At 41.0% G+C, this 22,100-nt stretch overlaps 1 protein-coding gene across 1 annotated transcript in view; it reads right to left on the bottom strand.

Moving 5' to 3' along the window:
* The window catches only part of znf804b (zinc finger protein 804B), a 63,868-nt gene that overhangs the window by 26,119 nt on the left and 15,649 nt on the right, over positions 1 to 22,100 (bottom strand). Inside the window, exon 2 of the mRNA XM_030158396.1 lies at positions 14,392 to 14,690. Coding sequence (XP_030014256.1) covers positions 14,392 to 14,690 — 299 coding nt within the window. The remainder of the gene's footprint in view (positions 1 to 14,391; positions 14,691 to 22,100) is intronic.

The raw sequence follows: 22,100 nt of genomic DNA, 5'->3' as shown, positions 1-22,100 counted from the left end.
AACATTGGGACTTTATATATCTAAAAAACACATGCCGTACCACGTTAGGAGGTGAAAAAAAGACAGATAGAAAGAGAATGAACGATAAAAAGAGAACAGTGTAACTGTACCTGTTGTGACTGGGGATACAGTAAAAAGCCTCTGCCATGGACAAATCACACTGCTCTACTGCTGAAGTCATAAATCTATGATTAGTCGCAAGGCCCAACCAAACTATCACTCAGCCAGCGATCAAAATTTAATTCCCTGTCCATCATAATGCAAGGCCAAAGGAGCTCTCCACTGATCTGTCTCTTTCTCCCCACCTTCCTCTCTCTCCTCTCTCCATTCAACAAGGCACTTTTGTTTTCACAGTGTTATTCATGTGCCGTATCGTTGATCAGTCCCATTCGGTGCCACATTTAAAATCTACCCCACCTCCCAACATCATCCCTCCCTATTTCAATCTCTCTGTCTTTGTGCCCTCCTGAATACAATGTGAGCTCAGCCTCTGGCTTGTGCGGGACGAGTTAAACTGATTCACTGGGGCATGCATAGCTTAGAGACACACACATAAACATGCAGACGCACACCAAAAAATGGGGAGAACGTCTTAAGATATTTTCTCTTGAATAAGCATGACCCACACTTTCTTTCCAGTCGTTTTGTGGCTAAAAATTTTTGAGCTGGGTGGGCTCAAGGCACAAGCATGAACGCATGGAAGCGTTCATGCAGATTCTTAAAGTACACTTAATTCTGCACAGAGTTTTCCTCTGTGTCTTTTAATGTATTTTTATGATCCTACAACTCACTCACTGTGCTCTTCAGAGACTTGCATTTGTTTCTCAGAAAGGCGTGGGAGAACATTGTAAACCAATTATGGAGAAGACTGGGTATGGTATGTATAAAAAAAGAAAAGATGAACTCTTATCTTTGTTGCTAAAATGTATACATACATATACATACATGGAATAGAAACCAAACATGACTCAGTGTACGTATCTATTATATGTTTCGGTTCTTCATTTGTTTGCTTGTTTGTTAGGCTGAAAAGGACACATACACAGTACTGTACTGTGTAAAAGTCATACATCAACATTAGGTTTGTTGGTTTAGTAAAGATTTGATGATCACATATATGCATTTCTCACTCTATATTAAGATACAATCTGGATATATGGGAAATATACAACAGTAAAAAACAAAGTTTCAGAGAAAAGAAACAGCTTTACAAGTAATTAATCATGTCTTTAACACTTTTGTCCAAACAGTATCAGATTTACATTAATTTTATGATGTTTTATACCAACTTTCAGTCAACCCATGTCCGATGTTTAACTGTTTTCGCTGTTTCTTGTCATGGGGTCAAGGGTCACACTAAATAGTGAACTCATTTAACCCATAAGGACCCAGTGTGACATTTGTGGCAGTCCCCAAAGGATTTTTTTTCTATATTTAACTGCCTTTAATTGTAATATTATCTTCTGTATTTTGTGTTTTTTCAGTGAAAATCTGGTGTTTTTCAACATTTAATTTACTAATACATAATACAATAAAAAGCTCAGAGTAAAGTTGAGGATTATTATATCAAAAAAAGAGAAAACTGAAGAATATGTGACTTTTTCAGCAAAATCTATCATTAACTGAACATAAACCAAGTGTGTCCATCAACTGTCATTTATCAAACTCCGTGGGTTTTACTGGTGAAACACTGTTGTAGAAGATGACGGTGTTTCCATGTTCACTATGGAGCCTCTGAACGTTCAAATGGGTCATATCTGATGACCATGAAAAGATGACAAACAGTATTTTACACCAATTATTTACATATATTAGTGGATCAACAGGGATTAAACAAATTATGTCAGTAGATGATTTTGGTAGATGTTTGGGTCTTTATGGGTTAATTCCTTTTTCTTTACTGTGTGTATATTTCCTAAATTTTCTTCTTGTATCTAAAGAGAAGAGAATGCGAAATAAACATGTATGCCCATTTCAACCCTGCAAAAACCACAAAGTTAAAGGTAGTTTTAAGACTTTTACACAGTACTGTATATTGACATCTACATACTGTATATAAGAGATAAGCATTAACCAGATAAATTGTGATCTATTGATCTCTTGTGCCTTCACTCTTTTCTGTTGCTTTATTGTACTTTACTTCACGACTTCCTTTATTCCAGTCCTGAATTACATTATCTTTTTTTTTTTTTTTTACTTTCTGAAACATTAATAGCACTTGTCAGCTGTGTGTCCTTCTATCTGTGTGCATATCAGGCTTCTGATCCTCTCTTTCCAAATGCCATTTCTAGTATTAAATGCTCTCCACTTCCAGCTGGCAGAAAATGGAATTATATGGACCATACACACTTGACATTTAACGTACAGACACAATTGAAAACGCAGCAAAGCTAAATGGATATACACTATATTGAAAGTGACACACACAGACACACACCCGCCACCCCCCCACACACTGGCACTCAAATGTGTTCATGTGCTGTCTATCACAGTCCTGTCTGTTTCAACCAGGCAGCTGAGTGACTGCCTCAAAGAGGATTGTCTCTATCTGTTAAAGTGATCAAACTGGGACTGTAATCTGTCAGAGTGATGATACAGATTAGAATGAAAGACAAGTTAAGAAGATGAAGGTAATCAGTTTAGAAAGTGACAGATTTAAAGAACAGGATTAATAGGATCGAAGATTACATGCTACACTCTTAACGCTGCAGTCTCGCCTGTTAAACTTACAGATGAGAGTGAAGGGTGTGACAGAGTGAGAGAGAGGCAGTAAAGACAACTGACAGAGAACGATGGGTAGCTGTTGTCAGGAAATTGAGAAATAATTGCTCTCTTCTAGGCATTCATGATTGCAGTTTCTTTAAATCTTTAACAGCGTGATGCTGCTTTTTGCCATTTGAGTGCATGTTTGCTGCATGTAGAGCGTTTGTGCTATCAAAGCATAACATGTGGTTGGGCCAATAAGACTGACTGATCCTCTCCCTGATACATTGTAGTATAATTGGGTGAGGCGTGAAGGAGAAAAATGAACCAGTTGCATCAACACTTCTTCTACACACACACACACACATACACACTTGCTCTGTGGCGCACATCAGTCCAACTTTGTTAAAGCTGGTTTTGCTGTACTCAAAGATTGTGTAGCAGTTAAGACCCCACGCTGGCCGGGGATTGAAATCTTGCCAGGGCTCTCTCTGCTTTCAACATCCTGCTCTGCCTCCTTCCATTTCTCTGCTCTCCACATCCCTTTCTTTCTTTGTGTGTCTCGCTATCGTTCCCAACTTCTATCCAGCCCTCTGTATGGCTACATTAGTATGTATGGCCATGTAGCTCAGGGTTTAGAGGTTTATGTCTCCTAATAGACAGAGATTTGTCCTGTCACACCAACACCCACATACAGCTTACAGAGAGAGAACAAACCCCTCTGCTCTGTGTGTGGAGGGGAAAGAAAGAACATTTATGTTCCTGTCTTATCTCCAGAGAGAAAGGTTCCATTTCTGTACAGACAAATCATAAACCAGTCATTTGTGGCTTTCTCTTCTTTTCTCCCACGCTTTCCATCTTCTCTTTTTTCCCTCTGTAACTCTCTGTCTGCCTCTTTCTACCCCCTTTCTCTCCTCCTTCACTCGGCATGATTGGATTAAGACCAAAGAAACATAGTGAGGAGATGAGGAAGGGATGAGAGCTTATTAAGCACGTGAGAGGTGTGATGACATTAAGCTGTATGGAAAGAGATTGAGGAAGAGGTGTGTGTGACAATGTGTTAGCGTGCAGGTTAGTGTGTGTTCGCAGGGCGGTGCATGGATGGCACATTTCTGTATTTATCCTCACAGAAGGTAGGGTGAGAAGAGGGAGGAAGTGAAGCATTTAGCTGTGGAGCACTTTAATCAAGGGGCGAGCAATCCTGCATGACCCACTCTGTCATCCATTATTGATGCCTGCCTCAACCTGGCTGATGAATCATTAAGCCACTCATCAGGCCTGGGAATTCTGCCTCCTCCTCGGCCGATGACACTCATTTACATAAATCACACGCTGCTATTTTTCACATGCGCACACGTAAACACAAATACCCACATACATCCACACAAACAAACTTCCCACATTTAGACTCGCTTTGTGGAGTGTGATGCACAGTTCTGTCATACCTGGGGCTTTAAGCTTCAGTGTGCAATACTTTTTGGTGTCACTGGGCAAAATCAATTCTATATTTACCTTTCAGCAAATTGCAATTCAAGTAGTCTGAGAGGAAATGAGACTTCTGCGCCCCATGTTGGCTCGGTCACAGACTGCAGGGAACCTTACTTATTTCAGGAAAGATGAATAATCACAATATGGTTTCAGAGTGGTGATGAAAGGTAAAATATGTGAGCAGTCGCTTTTCCATTGGACATCTGCAAAAAACTTTACCGATATTTACTAAATGTGGAAAAAACAGAAGTGTGTAATGCCGGTTTTTCCATTAAATCACAAATGCGATGATTTGTTCATTATCGCGAGATGACACGAGAAGGCATTCCATAAACATGGCGACGAACGTAAATATGGTGTTGAATTACAGATATATTCATTATTATTATTATATATTACCCCTCTATCTCGTACTAAATTAAAAAATGATTGGGTTTCCTGGTGTGTCCACACATACCACGATATGTTTCTTCTTCTTCGCTTGTTGTAACGTCCCTCAACATCCGTTTTTTTAATTCACCTGACTCTAGTTGCGAAAAAAGGTCTTTCCATTGCAGTTTTACGTGATATAATATTTGCGCTACGCCTGAAAAAACACCTCTTGCCAGCACAAAAACTTTTAATCGAAAAATGAGACTTTTGGTGAAACTGTCATTTTTCCATTAGGTAAATCTTTATGCACAAGTTATATTTGCGCAATTTGAGGGTCAATGGAAAAGCGACTCAATCACTATTATTATTAGATCAACTCTACTCATCTGCTCTGTGTATCATCACCGAAGCAACATGACAGCACTTTTCCAGAGCGACATGAAATAAAATCATATTATAGATCTCATATTTAGTCTTTTGATATGGACAGAGACAAGCCAGCTGCACATGAAAAATATGTATTTTCTAATTCTGACATTTCTCCCCTGATTTCCACCTCCTGCAGTTACAGTATATCTCAAACTGTGATCACAGAATTCAGACTGGATCTTACAGTTGTATTGTTCATGAAAAGCACTGAGATGCTGTAACGCCTGCTGAACAATACACTTTCCATCTTCTAGACCTCATGTTATATTTGTTTCAGATACAATGGCAGGCATGTTTTACATATGTAACATCTAAACAATCACACACGGGTAACTTTTCACCAGGAGAAAGACTGACAAAGACGAGCAGAGGAGGAGTGCAGCAGATCTTACAGAGTTTGTGTTTACTTCTTGCCTCTGGGTTTTATGGCAGAAGAGAACTGGAGAATCTTTGGGAAATTGATGAATACCCATGACATGCAGGCACACACACACACACACACACACACACACGCACACACACACACCTACACACACACACACACACACACACACACACACACACACACACACACACACACACACACAAAATCCTCCCCCACGCATCTTATCATCTCTGTTGGGTTTCCCTCCTCTCCTTGCATCTTCTCTCCTCTCCTCTCTTCATTTCGCCTTGTTCCTTCTCTCCTCCTCCCCTCGTTTCTCCTCTCCTCATTTCTCCTCATTTTCCTCATTTCTCCTCTCCTCCTTTCTCCTCTCCTTGTTTTTCCTCTCCTAGTTTCTCCTCTTCTCCTCATTTCTCTTAGTTTCTCCTCTCCTTTCCTCTCCTCATTTCTCCTCTCCTCTTTTCTCCTCCTCTCCTCATTTCTCCTTGTTCCTTCTGTCCTCCTCTCCTCTTTTCTCCTCATTTCTCCTCTTTTCTCCTCCTGATTTCTCCTTGTTCTCCTCATTTCTCCTCTCCTCGTTTCTCCTCTCCTTGTTTCTCTTCTCTCCTCATTTCTCTTAGTTTCTCCTCTCCTCTCCTCTCCTCTCCTCTCCTCTCCTCTCCTCTCCTCTCCTCTCCTCTCCTCTCCTCTCCTCTCCTCTCCTCTCCTCTCCTCTCCTCTCCTCTCCTCTCCTCTCCTCTTTCACCCCCTTCTGTTTTTCATGTCTTTCTATTCAGTGTTGTGACTAATCCTGTACCACAGGGTAAGAATATACCTCACAGCAAGGATAAAAAGACCCCATAACAGACTTGTGCACCAACACACAAACACAATCCTGCTGAACATACGTACACAAACAGACAGAGGAAACAGGCACCCTGCCCATGTAAAGGAGGTAGCCAAGGTCTGGTGGCTGGTAGCTGGAGGCTGCTTGCAGACCACTGTGATCCTGTCATCCTGGCAACACACATCCAGGACATTTCTGCACAGCGCTAAGCTGAGCGCCTGGCATCTCCAATCTGCTAAACACAGGAATGCTGCTGCTCATGGTAATTGTGTTGAGTTGTTCTCTCCATCACAGCTGATGTGAAGGCTGGTTGAAGCAAACGGCATGAATTATTAGTGTGTGCATCATGGCTTGTGCTGCTGGTGGAGGTAAGTCTGATATAATTTGATGCATTGTTACTGATGCATGACCGACCTGGTGCTATCAGAATGTCCTAGTAGGTCCTATCTAAAGTGATACATAAACATGAGAGCACACCAGAATGAACACACATGAGCGCACACACAATGTTATTATAATACTACATGGATTTTTGCCTTGCTTGCACTGTGCTTTTCTGTTTCATTTTTTTTTGCATAAGCGTGTTCCACTCCTGCAAAAAAAAAAAAAAATGTGCACACACACCAAGAACAAGCAGCTGGCAAAATTTAATCAGCTATTAGCTCAATAATACTCTTTTCATCTGTTAATCCTTGACCCTCACATTGACCTTTTTATGCATTTTTTTCTCCTCCAGGGATCTCATTCAGTAGACACAGGGGAAAGGTGAAAGGTCAGGGCTGTGGCTGAGGCAGCAGAAAAAGTGCAAATGTGTTCTATATATCTATTGAAATTTCTTTTTAAATGATTACTAGAACATGCTCGCAAACCCAAAATAAAAAGGCATTTTACTCAACATTGGCAATTCAGTTTGAGATAATGAGTGATTTTTGTACCTGGACCATCTTTTTTAGGCAGAGCTGGTTCCTAGAAGGTGAGTGTAAACTGTAATCATAACAACATTTCCCCATTATTCCTCACCTCAAACTTCCAAACAACAGTTATTATCATTAACATTAAAAATGGAATAGTATTGTTTATACATGTGAGGGTTGTGGAATTTGCCAAACATGCCGTAATGATAGGTACTGTTTTGTGTCTGATTTTTCTTAATTTAGGCTGGGTCTCAATGTAGTCTGTGCACCCAGCAGAACTGTGTGCACCATAACAGCCTATTCTATCCAAGGCACAGTACTGCAAAACATGAAAGCCTTGATCTTATGTCAACGATTTCAGGGAAGTGAAACTTGTTCATATGCATTAAAATTCCTCTTCCACTTTGATCTATAAATGCAAAGTGCCTGCTCGACTTATTTCGGTCGCAGTTATTTTTATAAATTGGCCTTATGCACATGAAAAGTGAAAAAATATGATTTGAAGATCAAGCTGAGGATGAAATCCAAGTTGCTTTATTCAGGGGGAGTCCAATGGTCTTTGCTAGACTAGGAGAAATTCCTTGGCCTCAGCCAGGAGATACTGGTTCACAGTCCCACTTTCAGTGAGTCATCTTTCCTCCAGAGGGCCGATAATTAATTTGTCTGAGCTGCTCTTAACCCAGGCCTGCATGTCAGTGGTGGAGACACTTAGGCATTCAAGTACACAGGTGCAAATATGTGTAGTCTGCTCACCTACGTACATATGCATATAGGGGAATATGCACATGGGTTAATGGAGCTAATTACTCCTCACATCTGTTCCTGCTCTAAAAAAGAATCCAGGTAAAGCAACTGGGAGAGTGAGGGAGTGAAATGGAGGTTATTGAAAAACTGACCATCAAATAAAATATGCCCTCACTTTTCTTTCATTCCTTCAAGGAATTTTCCAGATATTGCTACTGCGATATTACTTGGCCTCACAGAAACTCAAATATAGTCCGACTGTACACACATATGGACACACAGGCACACACACACTCACACTAAAGCCTAAACAGCTGATCCTTTGACCTGCTAAAAATGAATGGGCTGAAGAGATGAGAGGAAACGTAATAGCAGAGAAAAAGAGATAAGGGGAGTTTCAGAGAGCAGGGGGCGAATTGATGGAGGAAAAGACAGAAGGCAGTGGCAAAAGATCATTTAAAGAGGAGAGAAAAAATAGAGAGTAGACGGAGACAAGGTTCAGACTGCAATATAAGATCACTTCAAGAGAATCAAAGAGCATAAGACCAAACCGTGAATGAAACATGACATCCTAATGACTGGGAAACAAAAACACTTTCATCTCTTCATCTCTCACCTGTCATCTTGCTTCACGCTTTTTTTTTTCAGGACTTGAGCAATGATGCTCTTTTGATAAGCAGTCTATGAGGTTTTGATATCTGTGAGTTTGTTTGGAGCATGTCTCTTAGTTTCTACCTGAGCTGGTGTTCCAGATGGTTCATCAAATATCCCGTAATTATCAAACACTCACTAATTGTATGTGAGTGTGTGTTTATGTGCTGGTGTGTCTCCAGGTAATTATCTGATGCTGCGATCACTAATGACCACACAGACAAACATCTGTCCCAAGGTAATATACAAAATGAGAGGTTGGCCATCTGTTGTGCCTGTGTGTGTGTGTGAGCACGTTTAAGTATGTGTGTATGATAATTTTGGTGTCACTCACATCATAAATCTAATATCAGAATCTCTACTTTAAGGATCTTTGTACACAAAACAACAAAACATTTCAAAAGAGTCAGCCCTCGCAATTCTTATCATGGCAGAAAAAAACTATTACCAAACACTCTCAACCCACATACCCTTCAAACATGCTCACACACACCCACACAGAGCAGACACAGGTCACCACAAACATTCATACAGATATGCCACAGAAGCAGATTTTACCTCTCAGGCATCATGCTCAAACTGCAATAAATAAAAACTCCAATTCATAAACAAGCATCTTTGTTCTGACAGATCTACTACTCCAAATAGAAGGTTAAGAGTGAGTGCAGGCTCAAGCCCTGTGGGTGAAACATCATCCAGTGTCTGATTGGAAACATACAGTAGTCCACATATAAGTTTAGATGGCTGTTTAGATCATGAACATTGAGGTTGTTTGCGTCTCTGGTGAACAGCGTGTCGAAGAGACACACAAAGAGTCAGTTATCAGTAAATTGAATAAAGATCATCTCTATCTCGGGAGTGAACAAGAAGCTCAAAGGAGGCAAACACACTAGAGCAGAACACAAAGGAACCTATACGTAGACGGAAATGAATGTGTCCGTATTGTACCTCCCTCTATTTTTCCATAATTTCCATGGGCATGCTGTGTTGTTGAGAGACTGGCAGGTTATGTCACCTCAAACAGCAGGTTCATTTACAAGTTACACAATGTAGCACACACAAACAGGGGGGAAAGTTGCTTAGTAAAAGAAAAGAAGATGCTGAGAAGAAGAAATCAAAGAAAGCTGAGGAGCAGTTTGGCAAAATCTGAAAATAACAAGTCAACAGAGTAAAGCCAGCCCATTTCCTCTGGGAACCATCCTGGTTATCAAGTAGAGGTTATTATGCTATGAAGCACTAATGAATTCATTAGCTAAATGAAATGTCAATAAAGGCTTGAGAGAGTGTTAAAATCGATGCCAACTGTCTCATTCTCCCCCACTCCCTTCTCTTTCTCTCCATCCTATCTCCCCCATCTGTCCCAATTATCCACCTTTCTCCCCAACACACACTTGCACACACACTCTCTCTGGAGTGTTGAGTGTAAACTGTGATGGAGGACATTAGCGGTGATCAGTGGGAGCACTTTGCAGCGGTCAGCAGGAATGGTCCAGTCATACAGGACTTTAGTATTCAGCAGCACTCACCTGCTCACTCTCAAACTTCCCCACTAGGGCTTGATGGCATGTGTGTGTGAGTGTGTGTATGTGTGTGCGTGCGTGCATTAACTTTATGAATGTGAGTGACTGCAGCATTAAGGGCCCTGCTTCTGAAATAGCTTTTCTGACAACATAAGTATCACCAACAATATAGCCACCTTTTAGCTTCAATCTCCAACACCTTTTATCTTAAAGTCACACTTTACATAATGTTCATTTCACTGACATTTTCTGTTGTTAAGAAGTGTCTTTTGTCCTTTCTCTGCGCCCCGTTTCATGTCAGTATTTCGCTTTGTCTATCAAATAAAGGCAAAATGTACCAAATAAATGTCAAAATGCTGTAATCAAGCTTAAGTCTAGTCCCCTGGGAGTTCTTTTATACACTTTTTGATCATCATTAGAAGTGCTCAAAGGCTCCTGGGTATCATGTTTACACCCATGAGCAAACTGTCGCGCCAAATGGCAAAGCAGTTGGCTCATCTCACCTCCGTCCTCTCATGATGGCTTAATATTTGTAGCTAAGCTCTTGACTCACTTGAACACGGCCATGTTTTTGTACAGTTAAATAGCTGTTTCAAGATAATTGTTCAGGGCATATGTTTAAATGCCACCTCATTTACATAAACACTGTTCAGCTCCCTGCGGAATCAATGAAAACACAAGGGTGCAAACACAGAGTCACATCTACATACACGCTGGTGCATTTGCACTCACTTTGACATTGTGCTGTACAGCCAACGATTCATCTGTTTTCTGCAACGGCAGTGAAATATACATCAAAGTGGTCTTCAGTGGATGAACAGCTAAGTATGCACATACACCAGGCTATATTATTATACAAAGGGAGCATTTCTAAAGGGAAAATATGTAAAGAGAAGAAAAGAGATTGGAGGAGACAGAAACAGAAATGGAAGTGTGTATCAGTTTGGATCTGTCTGAATTAATTATTGGGGCTATATCTGCAATCTTTTTACACACCTTTCTGTTGCTTCTTCCTCCTCTTGTCCTCCCTTTATGCTGACACCAAGAACAAAAAAACCTTTGAAGTGTTAATGAGAGTTAGAAGAATGAGTCACCACTGATGATTAAGCACTAATATACATTGAAGAACAATAATGCAGACGTGTCCGAGAGCCTTATCACAATGACTAATAAAGTCGTAATGAGCAAAATTCTGAAATGAAAATACCGCGGCACTCCACAGGGAAGCTAACTATACAACAAAACAGAGAAGTTTTAACCAACACAAGAGGATTTGCTGTGGAGGAAGACGAGGCTCTGTTGTTCTTTACCACTCACTGACTCCCCAGTATTTTCTTAATGCTGCTATGTCTTATCAAAGTAGAGGCATAAGAAGTTACCCCTGACAAATCCCAGTTGTAAAATCCTTTGTACTTCACTGATCTAAGCTAAATCAAAGAGCAGCTAGCTGTTGTGCTGGCTGACATCGGCATCTTCTACAACTAAATGGACAGGAGCAAAATATGCTGCACAGCGTGTCTAACCCACTTGAAGACTTGTGTTAAACTCATGGGCTGAAGGACTATACTTCAGCTGACACAAGAGGTCATTTTTGAACTACTTGACCACAAGCACAGCCTGTTTATCATGCTGACAGGCCCATAAATTGGACGATGTCCACGCTAATAAGGATAAATCTGAAAGCACATCTTTTTTTTCTGTTGACCTTCCATACCCACTTAGCCTGCGTTTTCAAATACCTAAAACTTCCCGCATATAAATTCATCTATATTAGCTTGGACATAGCCTTGGAGGTAAATGGTGTCCTTCACACTATAAGTGACACCTATAATACCTGTAGGGAATAAAATGTTTTCAACATAACTTGAGCATTCATTTTTATTTGCCTCTGTACACACGGAGGTCAGCTTTCGAAAGAAGCTTTTGCCTCTTCTATTATGTTGACTGTGGCCACTCGAGAAATTGGTAGTTTTCATTTTCTCATCAGATATGACAATTTAGCTGCTGGAGCTGAAATCAGGATGGGGGGTGGTGGTGATGCCACAACCTGAAAATACATGCCTTCCTTCTGCAGTTGTCTCCTCTCTGCCAAAACTAAAAGACTAAATATTTATACATAATTTCAAAGCCACAGAGTAAAATGGTAGAATAATGCTGAGGATGTGTCTGATGGAATCTGATCAGTGGATGGTAATCAAAACTGTCAATCCTGGATTTAACCCCTCCACCTATCTGGAAACAACCCTGATAAGACAAAAATTACATCATGGAGTACATTTTCTTCATCTTGAAAATCCAAGAAAGAAGTAGATGCGTGTCCTCTCGGTCCACTTGAATTAAAATATGCTAAAAGGTAATTTTTTTGTTGTGTAAGCCTAAAACTATCAAACAATGCAATTTAAACTATTTATACCTCTTACATTTTTTTTTACAGTAAGACTGCTACTCATAACATATGGATTTATTTTGCTAAAGTTATTCCACAGTCACTTAGACACACTGGAATAAAGGATCACCAAAACAATCACTGATTTTCTCACAACTTGTGTAGTAAGTAATTTGCACAATTTTTTATGTTAGTGCCCCTCGATGTACAGATTTCAAGTATTTGACTTACCCTAGCCCATCATTTGTTGTTTTTTGGGGGAACTAAATCATAATAACGAAAAATATCTATATGCTGTGGGGGAAACGAAAGCCCTCCTTTTGACAAAAACAAGCATTTTTCATTTGAGACAAACACGTATTTTTCACTACCCACTGACTGTGATCTCTGGCTTTTGCTGAACAGAATATTATCTGTGCAGAGCTTGACACTTCTATGTGCTCACCAAAAATCAGGATTTAAGGCGATTTGTGATGTGGAAATCTGAAGCTATGAGTGCACCTAGAGAATGAATGTGGACTTTTAGGGAAGAAGGAAACATATGTTTTTGCATATCTCTCAATTCCGGATTTTTTTTCCCTTGAGAGAGTGGTGGAGAAAATGTTAGCTGAGAAATATTGAATTTCTTTTTAGTTGAGAAACCATATTAAAACAAACAGGTATGTTTTTATTATGTTTCATAACATGACTGAGGGAGGTGTGGACTTCTGAAAAGTGAGCAAATTCAATGCATTGCAGAAGTTTGCAAGTATATTTGTAAATGTGACTGTTGGGGGAATCTCTGCCATTCTGACTGTGCCTGCTCCACTCTGTTCGCTCATTCCCATCACATAGTGAGTGCGGGCTGAACATGACAGACTGGTAATGACTTGAGCATGAGCACACACACACTCACACACACAGGCGAGCGTGCACACACACACATACCAGCTGCTCCTTTCCTCCTTTCTCATCAAACTTGTCATCAGCTCCGCCAGTTTGTCTCGTCTCACATTAAGAGCTCATGAATAATGTGTGATTACCAGAGACCCTCCGAGCAGCTCCTGCATCTACACACACACACACACACACACACACACACACACACACACACACACACACACACACACACACACACACTAATCCACAGTCCAAATATCATGTACATATTTACATGTGGTGTCATTTCCTTTGCAATTCTCTCAGCAGTCTCTTTGTCACACACTTTTTCTTTGTCTCTCAAAGTGCACACACACAAAAACACAGCCTGAAAGCGCTCACAGACTGAGAGCCGGTTTACAACTAAATGCCAGTTTGATGGCTCAAAGGAACCATGGGCACCAGGGAAAGGTCAGGGAGTTACCCTACCAAGCTGGCCAGGTCACACACACAGACACAGACACACACACAGACACACACGCTTATGAGCACACACTAACCAACACACCTAACAAATACTCCCCAGGTAAATAGAGCTATTTTCAGCTGGTCTACTCGTCTCCTACTGAAAGCACTAATGTAATTTGATTCGTTTAAATCCAACAGCCTTGACAGAGAGAAGGAGACATGGAGGGACAATGGCTTCACGGTTGAATAAGCAATCTTTCTTCTGTTAAAATATTCACTTTTACCATCCTCCACCAAGAAATCTTTCTTTTATAGCACAAAAGAAAGGATCATTCTTTCAAAAATATTACCTTTTAGAAAAATCCACCTTTGTCATCCATCTCCTCAGCAGTTGACAGTGCCACAATGCGATGATTGCCTGCTTTTTTTTTTCTTATCTATCCTGCACACACTGTTCACACACACATCCACACTTGCCCCCCCTTTTCTTATTATACTTGTTAAGAACTTTTTCTCCTCCCAACTCACCCACAGAAAAAGTGTAGAGAATGACCTTTAAAACTCTTTCACATGCTTCAGGACTACCACCACAGACCTTACACGCACACTGTCCCCGCGTCACGCACACATCTGTCGAGGCATCTTACCGGTGAGTCACTGGCTGCGGCTGGACACAGTGGACCCCTGAAGACCCCTTTAACGCGCCGAAAGTGTCCATTGTTCAGGTGTGTGGAGCTGATAACCAGGTAGTAACACGCACTGCACGCCATTCCGGGGGCCTCACGGGGCTTCGGGCCCATGCGTTGGCTCCTTCCAGCTGCGTCCTGTGCGTCGGCGGTGTCCCGGAGGGCGCCAAAGTCGGGTCCCACACGGATGTTGCAGGTGAGAGGGCAGCCGTTGCTACGATGCGACCCCTCACTCTTGTGTTTTATTGGGAAGTCTCTGTCTGCATATGAAAACGGAGACAAGGCACGTGTGTGACTATGGATAACTGCGTGTGCGTATGCGTAAATGCATGTGCATGTGCGTGAGACACAACTACAAACTGACACAGGGTTAAAAATAAAATAAAAAAAAAAAAAAAAGAGCCAGAGAAAGAATGACAGAGATTGACTAAAAGACAGAGATGCTATACAGACCGAGCTTTGCCGCTGGAGTCCGCGCTTGGCATGCTGTCGTCGGTCGGGCTTAAATAAATGAATGAGCGCCTGTGGAGTGCCAGAGGAAGAGAGGAATCCATCCAGTCTCTGTTTCACTCTCACGCTCTCTCTCTCTCTCTCTTCCTCCTGTTCAACCTCTCACTCGATCACTCCACCTCCTCCTCCTCCAACCCCTGTTCCTCTTAGTCCACTGGTCCTCAGTCTGTAAAGTGTATGGAAGCCTCAGCCAAGCAGCACCAGCATCAGCAGCATCACACCAACTAAGCTTTTCAGTAAATAAAAGGAGAGCCACCACTCTTGCAGGTGCGCATCCGCTCCATCGAAGAGGAAAGAAAGGCAAAACATCTGACCTTCTTTCTTTCTTTCTTTTTTTTTTTTCTCTTTCTCCTGGCTCCCGCTCTTTATTGATTGACACCGGGTTTAAAATCACCCTTCTGGTGATTATAATTCCATAGTGCAAGGTGTCGGGGACGGTAAATCCATCCAGAGCGGTCCTGTAATTATTATCGGGCTCCAGCGCAGGCAGGCTGAAGTGGCTCAGATTCTTTCTCAAGGAAGAAACACACACTCAGTCTCTCTCTCTCCCTCTTTCCCTCTCTCTCCTCCATACCCCCTCCCTCTCTGAAGCTGTGTGCGTGTCTCCCTCTCTTTTCGGGGGGCTGCAGACCACATTCCTGTAGCCTGTAAAATGCAACCCGTGTATGAGTCTGGGATAGATGAAGTAACAGTTCGAGTAACTCCAATTTGCACCACCCCTCAATCCACACACACACACACGCTCTTCTGTCTGTTTATTCTCATCTTTTTTTCGAATTGTTTTACTTCAACTTTATTTGTGCAGTGTGTTATTTAGAGGAATGCGCAAAAGCACCAGCATGTGTCAATCTGTTTCTCATATCCTCTGGTTCATCTTTTCTCTCTTTTTCTTTTGAGGGCATCAAAGTAAAAGCGCCATGCTTTTACAAGGTCTCGGTATCGTCAGGGGGAAAGGAAACCTCACTCAGCTGCAACCTCGGGGCCGATGATTTGATTACAGATAAAAGGGTCTTTCTCCGGCTCGGCCTGTCAAACTGTGCTGTGCGCCGTCAAAGAGCAGCTCGGAACCAGCCGCATACAGCTGAGCCTCAGAGGCGTATGGCGCTGTTCACTGACGCGGTGCTGAAACTAAACTGCGAACACAGCACTGCATGGAGCATCATGCATATTCAACCCGGGATTAGGGTGCCTTTGGAGCTCTACGGCAACAGTGAACTCAACAAACAGACGTGGGTTTTTAGAAATAGCAAAGGACACATAGAGGGAAGGAGGTAAGTCATAGCGTGGGACCGTGAGATGTGAGTCCACTTATCTCTTTTTGTTATTTTTTTTCCTGGCCCCTTCACAAAGTCATTCCCTTAAGGTTATTATCAAGATTTATTTAAGGCGGAACACTTGTTAAGTCTTCAAAAGGCTATACCCAGGTGTCAACAGTCTTAGATTTAGTACAACTATCAATCCAGCTTTAGGGTCTTTAAAAATCTGCCTCTGACTAAATCCAAATAACAGGTGTTGCTCTTGTTTTGATGGATGAAAAAAATAACCTCAGCAAAAGTTTCTTTTATCACATCTTCAAAAACTCAAAGGGTACCCTCCAAAACTTTTTGGTTTCCATTACTGTTTCTCAGGCAATTGAACTGATATTGCATGGCTGACCCTTTTCCAGCTCTGGAAAATATATTTTTTTGAGAACCTCCTACTCTTTGTCAAACTGTTGCTCTTCTGCAGCCTACTCATTCTCTGCAGCATTTGCCTGCACTTTACTGAGTTCTCTGTCCAGCTTCGAGACTCTGGAGGCCAGGTTCAGCCCTCCCCTTCTGCCCCTTTAGTTTCTTGCATCATGAAGTAGCCTCAGAGCTCAAAGAAGTGTTAGATTTCAGTTTTGATCTGTTCTGACTAAGGGAGTGTGTGATGATGCTGTTTTTATCTACATGCCCTCCTACATGAGAGTTTTTTCCCTCTGGGACTCTGCTGCCAACAGATACATATGGCTTAGGCAGGGATAACTGTCTATACATATCTTATATATGGGTCTTTATGTCCTCCTCCTCGTGATACAAAGCACACACAATATGTATTTGTGTGCAGACATATTTGTTTTAACATCTTTCTTTAAGCGCGCGTGGTGACCCTCTCTGGTTTCTCTGGGGACTGGAGACAGGCGGCCCTCTGTGATTGATTTCCCCACTGCTGTAATGGTACTGTAAGCGTACAGCGCAGGCTACTGTATGTCTATGTGTGATGTTGTGAGACAGTCAGTGTCAGTGTATGAGAGGTCACACTGTATGTGTGTGCATAGCATACATGAAAAGATCTGTTTTTCTGAGTGTTTCTGTGTACAGTCTTACATCATCATGTGAGAGGATGTTTGTTCTTGATGGCCTCAGTAAGCCAGCGGGATTTGAGTGTGTCTGATTTCCACACATTACCCAAGGACACTTTAACACAGAATCATTTTATTTTACCATAAGGGCATGTGGAGAGTACAGACTTCCACTAAGGCCAAAGTAGTTCACTCACCTCATTCCACAACATTATTAAACCACTTATTATCTTCCTTTCTGTCAGTTGGTTAGATTAAATTACTGTTACTGTGTCTTAGTTCCCTCAGTCTAAGTTAGCCTGAGGGTCTCTAAAGATAATGAAATAGAAAGTCAATCCAGCTTCCACCTTTAATTGATCTGCCCCAAAATTTAACATGTTCATCCATGACTCTTTTCCTACACTTCCACTAAATTTCATGAAATCTGGTCCATTTTTACTTGTGTAGTCCTGCAGACAGAGCATGAATGAGCCATAATTTTGGACTACTTAAACATAGATCAACTCAGGGACATATGTCATAATGTAAAATAGTTTCTTCAGCACATTTTTATCTAACTGCCTTAAGCTTTAAAATTCATTAAAGGGGTCATATTTTGCTAAACCCACTTTTATTAGTCTTTGGTACATTTATTTGTGTATTTGTCGACCATCATGGTTGAAAACATTTGAATTTGAACCCTCCAGGTGCTGCTAAGCTATATTTATATTCATTTTGGCAAAAATTGAGTGGATTTATACAACCCATTTTAATTCCTTCTTAATTTGTTATGTCTATAACTAGTTACGTCACGATATTTGCACATATAAGGTCATGACTTCCGACGAACATTTCTCCAAGTACGCCATAATTGCTTGTCAGCAACAGTTGTAGTAAAAACTGAAAATATGTCCAAACTTTGAGCCTAAAATTACCTAAAATATTGAGTTGTTGGTTGAACGGGACAGAGCAGCACAGTCAACAACCTGGAGGGGGTGGGGCATGAAGTGGCTCATGTGCATTTAAAGGGCCAGCGCTCAAAATGACCTTTCTGGTGTCATTACTCAGAAATAGGGTTGAAGATGGACCTGTGGAGTTGAATTAATGAGGAACTCAGACCGAAGCAGAGCATTTACAGTATATGTAGACCACAGGGAAATGTTTTAAAATGTTTAATTCCATTTAAAGAAGCAAAATATGACCCCTTTAAATAAGCCAATTTGTAAACTATAACTACAAAGCAGTAATATCAGCCTAAATATCATTCTTATACTTCTATATTTCCTCCTCGTTTAGTCATAGTTGCCACTCAAGTACCTTTTTTCTGAGATGGTGAGGGTTAGGGTGGATTGAAATTGTGAAACATTTTACAGGTTAATCGCAAAAATTTCACTCAATTATTTATTCTACTGAGTTCAGACCAATCAGTACTCTATTCCCAGATAAATAATAACAAACTGCAAGAAAATGGAAAAAAGTAATCCACTTCATTAATTAATTCATCTAGTTTGTCAGTTTTTTAATTTTCAGATAAACTTCAGGACTGAGAGAATTGTTTTACTCTTTTGGCTAAATAAATTGTCTACAAATGGACCTGAAAATGATATTTTTTTGTCTTTTTCAGCAGGGGGTAGGGTGGGGGGATTTCTGTGGGGAGTTTACATGTTCTCCCTGTGTCTGTGTGTCTGGTTCCTCCCACTGTCCAAAGACATGCAACCACATAGATTCACTGGTCAGTCTAAATGCCCGGCGATGAACTGGGTGTACGTCACCTTCACCTAAAGGCAACAGTGGTATCTGGGATAGGCTCCAACACCCCCACACTCACTCAAGGATTAAACGGTTTTTGTAAATATAAAAATTTTAACCATAAACTGAATTAAACAAGTTAATATAATCTAAATCCAAATTAATATTAATAAAAAGTAATTAAAAGACTGAAATTATAATGAAAATAAGAATAAAACAAAATAAATATATAAATATAATTTTACTAAGACCTACAGTGTATTTTGAGACTGCGTTGTCTAGGTCTGTTGTGACACTGGAAAGTCTTTGACTCATGATTTTTGTGTTTTTACAGTCCATGCTCTCACTGGCGGTGTGTGATGATGTATGTGGATACAAGAGTGTTAGTTTACAGACTGGTACAGCATGACTACAGCAGTTTTCCTAAATTAATTCGGACACTACTCTGTCCAGTGATTTGCTTCCTGCTGGGCTGTCAGTGCTCTTTTGCCAGTTCCTTGTAACCCTGAGGGTTCAGAGTGTGGTTGTGCATGTATATGTAAGCGTGTTGTTGTCTGCACTGATGCTGATCTGTCCAAATGACTAGTGTTATCAGTTTGCTGGGTTCCTGTTGCTTTGGAGTCTAAACTCTAACAGCACCCTGTCGCTCCAATTTCCTCTTGCAGCCACCAACCCAAACCTCAGCAGATCATATCAGCAAAAACTCTCTAATAGCAATAATGCAGTGTGGGTGAAGAAAACCTTGTCCTGCTGTGAACACACACAGGCACCTACACATACAGTACGTATACGGCCACCTACACACTCACACATGTCTTGTGTCATTGATGGAAACATTGTCTTTATGCTTTCTCTCGACCACTTTACTGCCTGGGAATGCACTTCCCTCACAGAAAGAAAAAGGAAACCAATTTCACGCAGGAAATTACCTCCATACTATCTTCTGGCAAAAGCTTTAGTTAATGTCTCATACACTTAAGCACTGCTAGGTAATGTATTTTCTATGTCCTGGGGTGCCCCTGAGAGTGAAGCAGCGGCCTAATGAATGTATCCCACACAATCACAAAATGTAAAAGACAATGGCACAAACAATTATGGCTCCTTAATATACTGATGATGGAAAAAGACCCTTTTATATTTGTTAATCAGGTTATAATAACTTCAGGTATCAGAGTATGCAGGTATGAGTTGCAGTATGAGTCAATACCTTCAGGTTTTATTTGGTGTGCGTGCAGAAAGACGAGAACTGTTTGCACTGATCATCCACAAGAGGAACCCCTATGTGTATATTTTAAACACTCTAATTCCCTGAAGTACCTCCCCTCTCCCTTACTCTCCCTGCTCCTGGTGCACTCATTACTGTTAGAATTGATGCAGTAATACTGAGAGGAGGGGGGCCAGTGGGTGGGAGAGTGAGGAAAAGACAGAAAGACAGACAGAAAATGAGCAAGAGGGAAAAAATCTTGGTGGTATCTGTTTTCCCCAGTTGCTGCCTCTGGCTCTCTTTTCCCTTTCCTCTCTCCTTATACTGGTGAAATATTAGAGTTAGGGTTTGGGCGCATATTGCTGTCTTTTATGCACAGTGGATGAGATTGCTTCTGAATGTATTATGATCCAGAAGTGGGTGCGTTTATGTGTGGAAAATGTGTGTGGGACAAGAGTATGATTCCACTCCAGACACACCATGGCAATGTTATGAAAATACTATGAAACCAAAATTGTATAAGTGTGGAGGCAGATAATATTCTTACAAAAAGATTTATTTTTTCTCGTCTACACACACCACCAGTCTTCCAGAGACAGAGGATGAGGGGGATTTTTTTTTCATCAGATAAATATTGCACAGTTCAAGGTAAATTGTGGCTCCTTTTCAAAACAGTATTCAATTTATGAACACAACGTACCAAGGCCATCATTTGACTTTAAGATAGAATCAGTGATGACTAGCTCTTTATCTGTGTGCATATGTGTGTGTCTGTATGTTTGCACTTATAAAATGTGGGCAGCGAAATTAGGATTTACCACCCTAATATGTGCATTCATCCATATGTGCAGGGGTGAACATTGAGATTTATTGCATACTGTTTGCGAGTGTGCGTATTGGAATCAGTACATCCCATATGTGCCTGTGCTCCCCTGTGACTGCAGTTTGTCTCTGTGTGTCTATAAGCATTTGTGTGCTTACCCGCACGTCCATGCATGTGTGTGTGTGTGAGTGTGTGTGTGTGTGTGTGTGTGTGTGTGCATGCTTGTGTACCTATGAGAATATAAAAATGCCCCATGAACAGTTGTGTCTGCATAAAGGGGAAGCCATGCACATACTGGTCTTGCACAGCAGATTGATAGGAATGAAATATTCTGTAATCTAAATGTAAATGGAAGTGAAATTTACCGGTGGGTTCTATGTAATTACCAGTGCCACAATTTATTAGACTTGTGTTTGTGTAAGGTGGAGGGCTAGAAAGAGAGAATATGAAAGACAGAACGAAAGAGAAAGAGAAAGAGAGAGGGGACAGGGGAGGAAATATGAAGAGAACAAATGATGGCAAGTGGCAGGGCTATCAGAATGACAGAGTAAGGATGATTTATACTTAACATCATGGTAGTTATGTAATTACCAGCATCTTTTTCTTGGTTGTTCTGTCTTTCAGGAGGATTACACAAAAAAAAACAAAACAAAACACTGTTGAGGTCTACACCAATGGACAAGGACGTATGCTTTTTAAATGTGTGATATAGAACATCTGTTAGATTATAGGACAGTGGGGCCTTGGCAGAGGTTTGTGCTTTGTCTATAGGCTGTGTACAAAGGTGGATATACTTACAGCTCCTTGTAGGGAAAACATTTCATTATCCCCCTGGTAGCCGCTGTGTCCCCCCCCCCCCCCCCCCCCGATGTTAGACAATGAGAAAATAATGAAGTGCTGGTCCAATTTAAATCCTAAAGATGTTTTCTCTTGTTTAGGTAAATTTCATCACGCTGATCTGTGTTCAAATTATTATTTTTCTCATTAATTCATTTTTAAGAAGTTATTTGCTGAAAAAGCCGAAGTCCCGTCCCTTCTGGTTGCGCTCCATGGGAACTTCAGAAAAAAATTATATTACAGTC

Source organism: Sphaeramia orbicularis, chromosome 16 (assembly GCF_902148855.1).
Source record: "Sphaeramia orbicularis chromosome 16, fSphaOr1.1, whole genome shotgun sequence".
Taxonomy (NCBI): domain Eukaryota; kingdom Metazoa; phylum Chordata; class Actinopteri; order Kurtiformes; family Apogonidae; genus Sphaeramia; species Sphaeramia orbicularis.
This window is presented reverse-complemented; position numbering and strand designations above follow the sequence as displayed.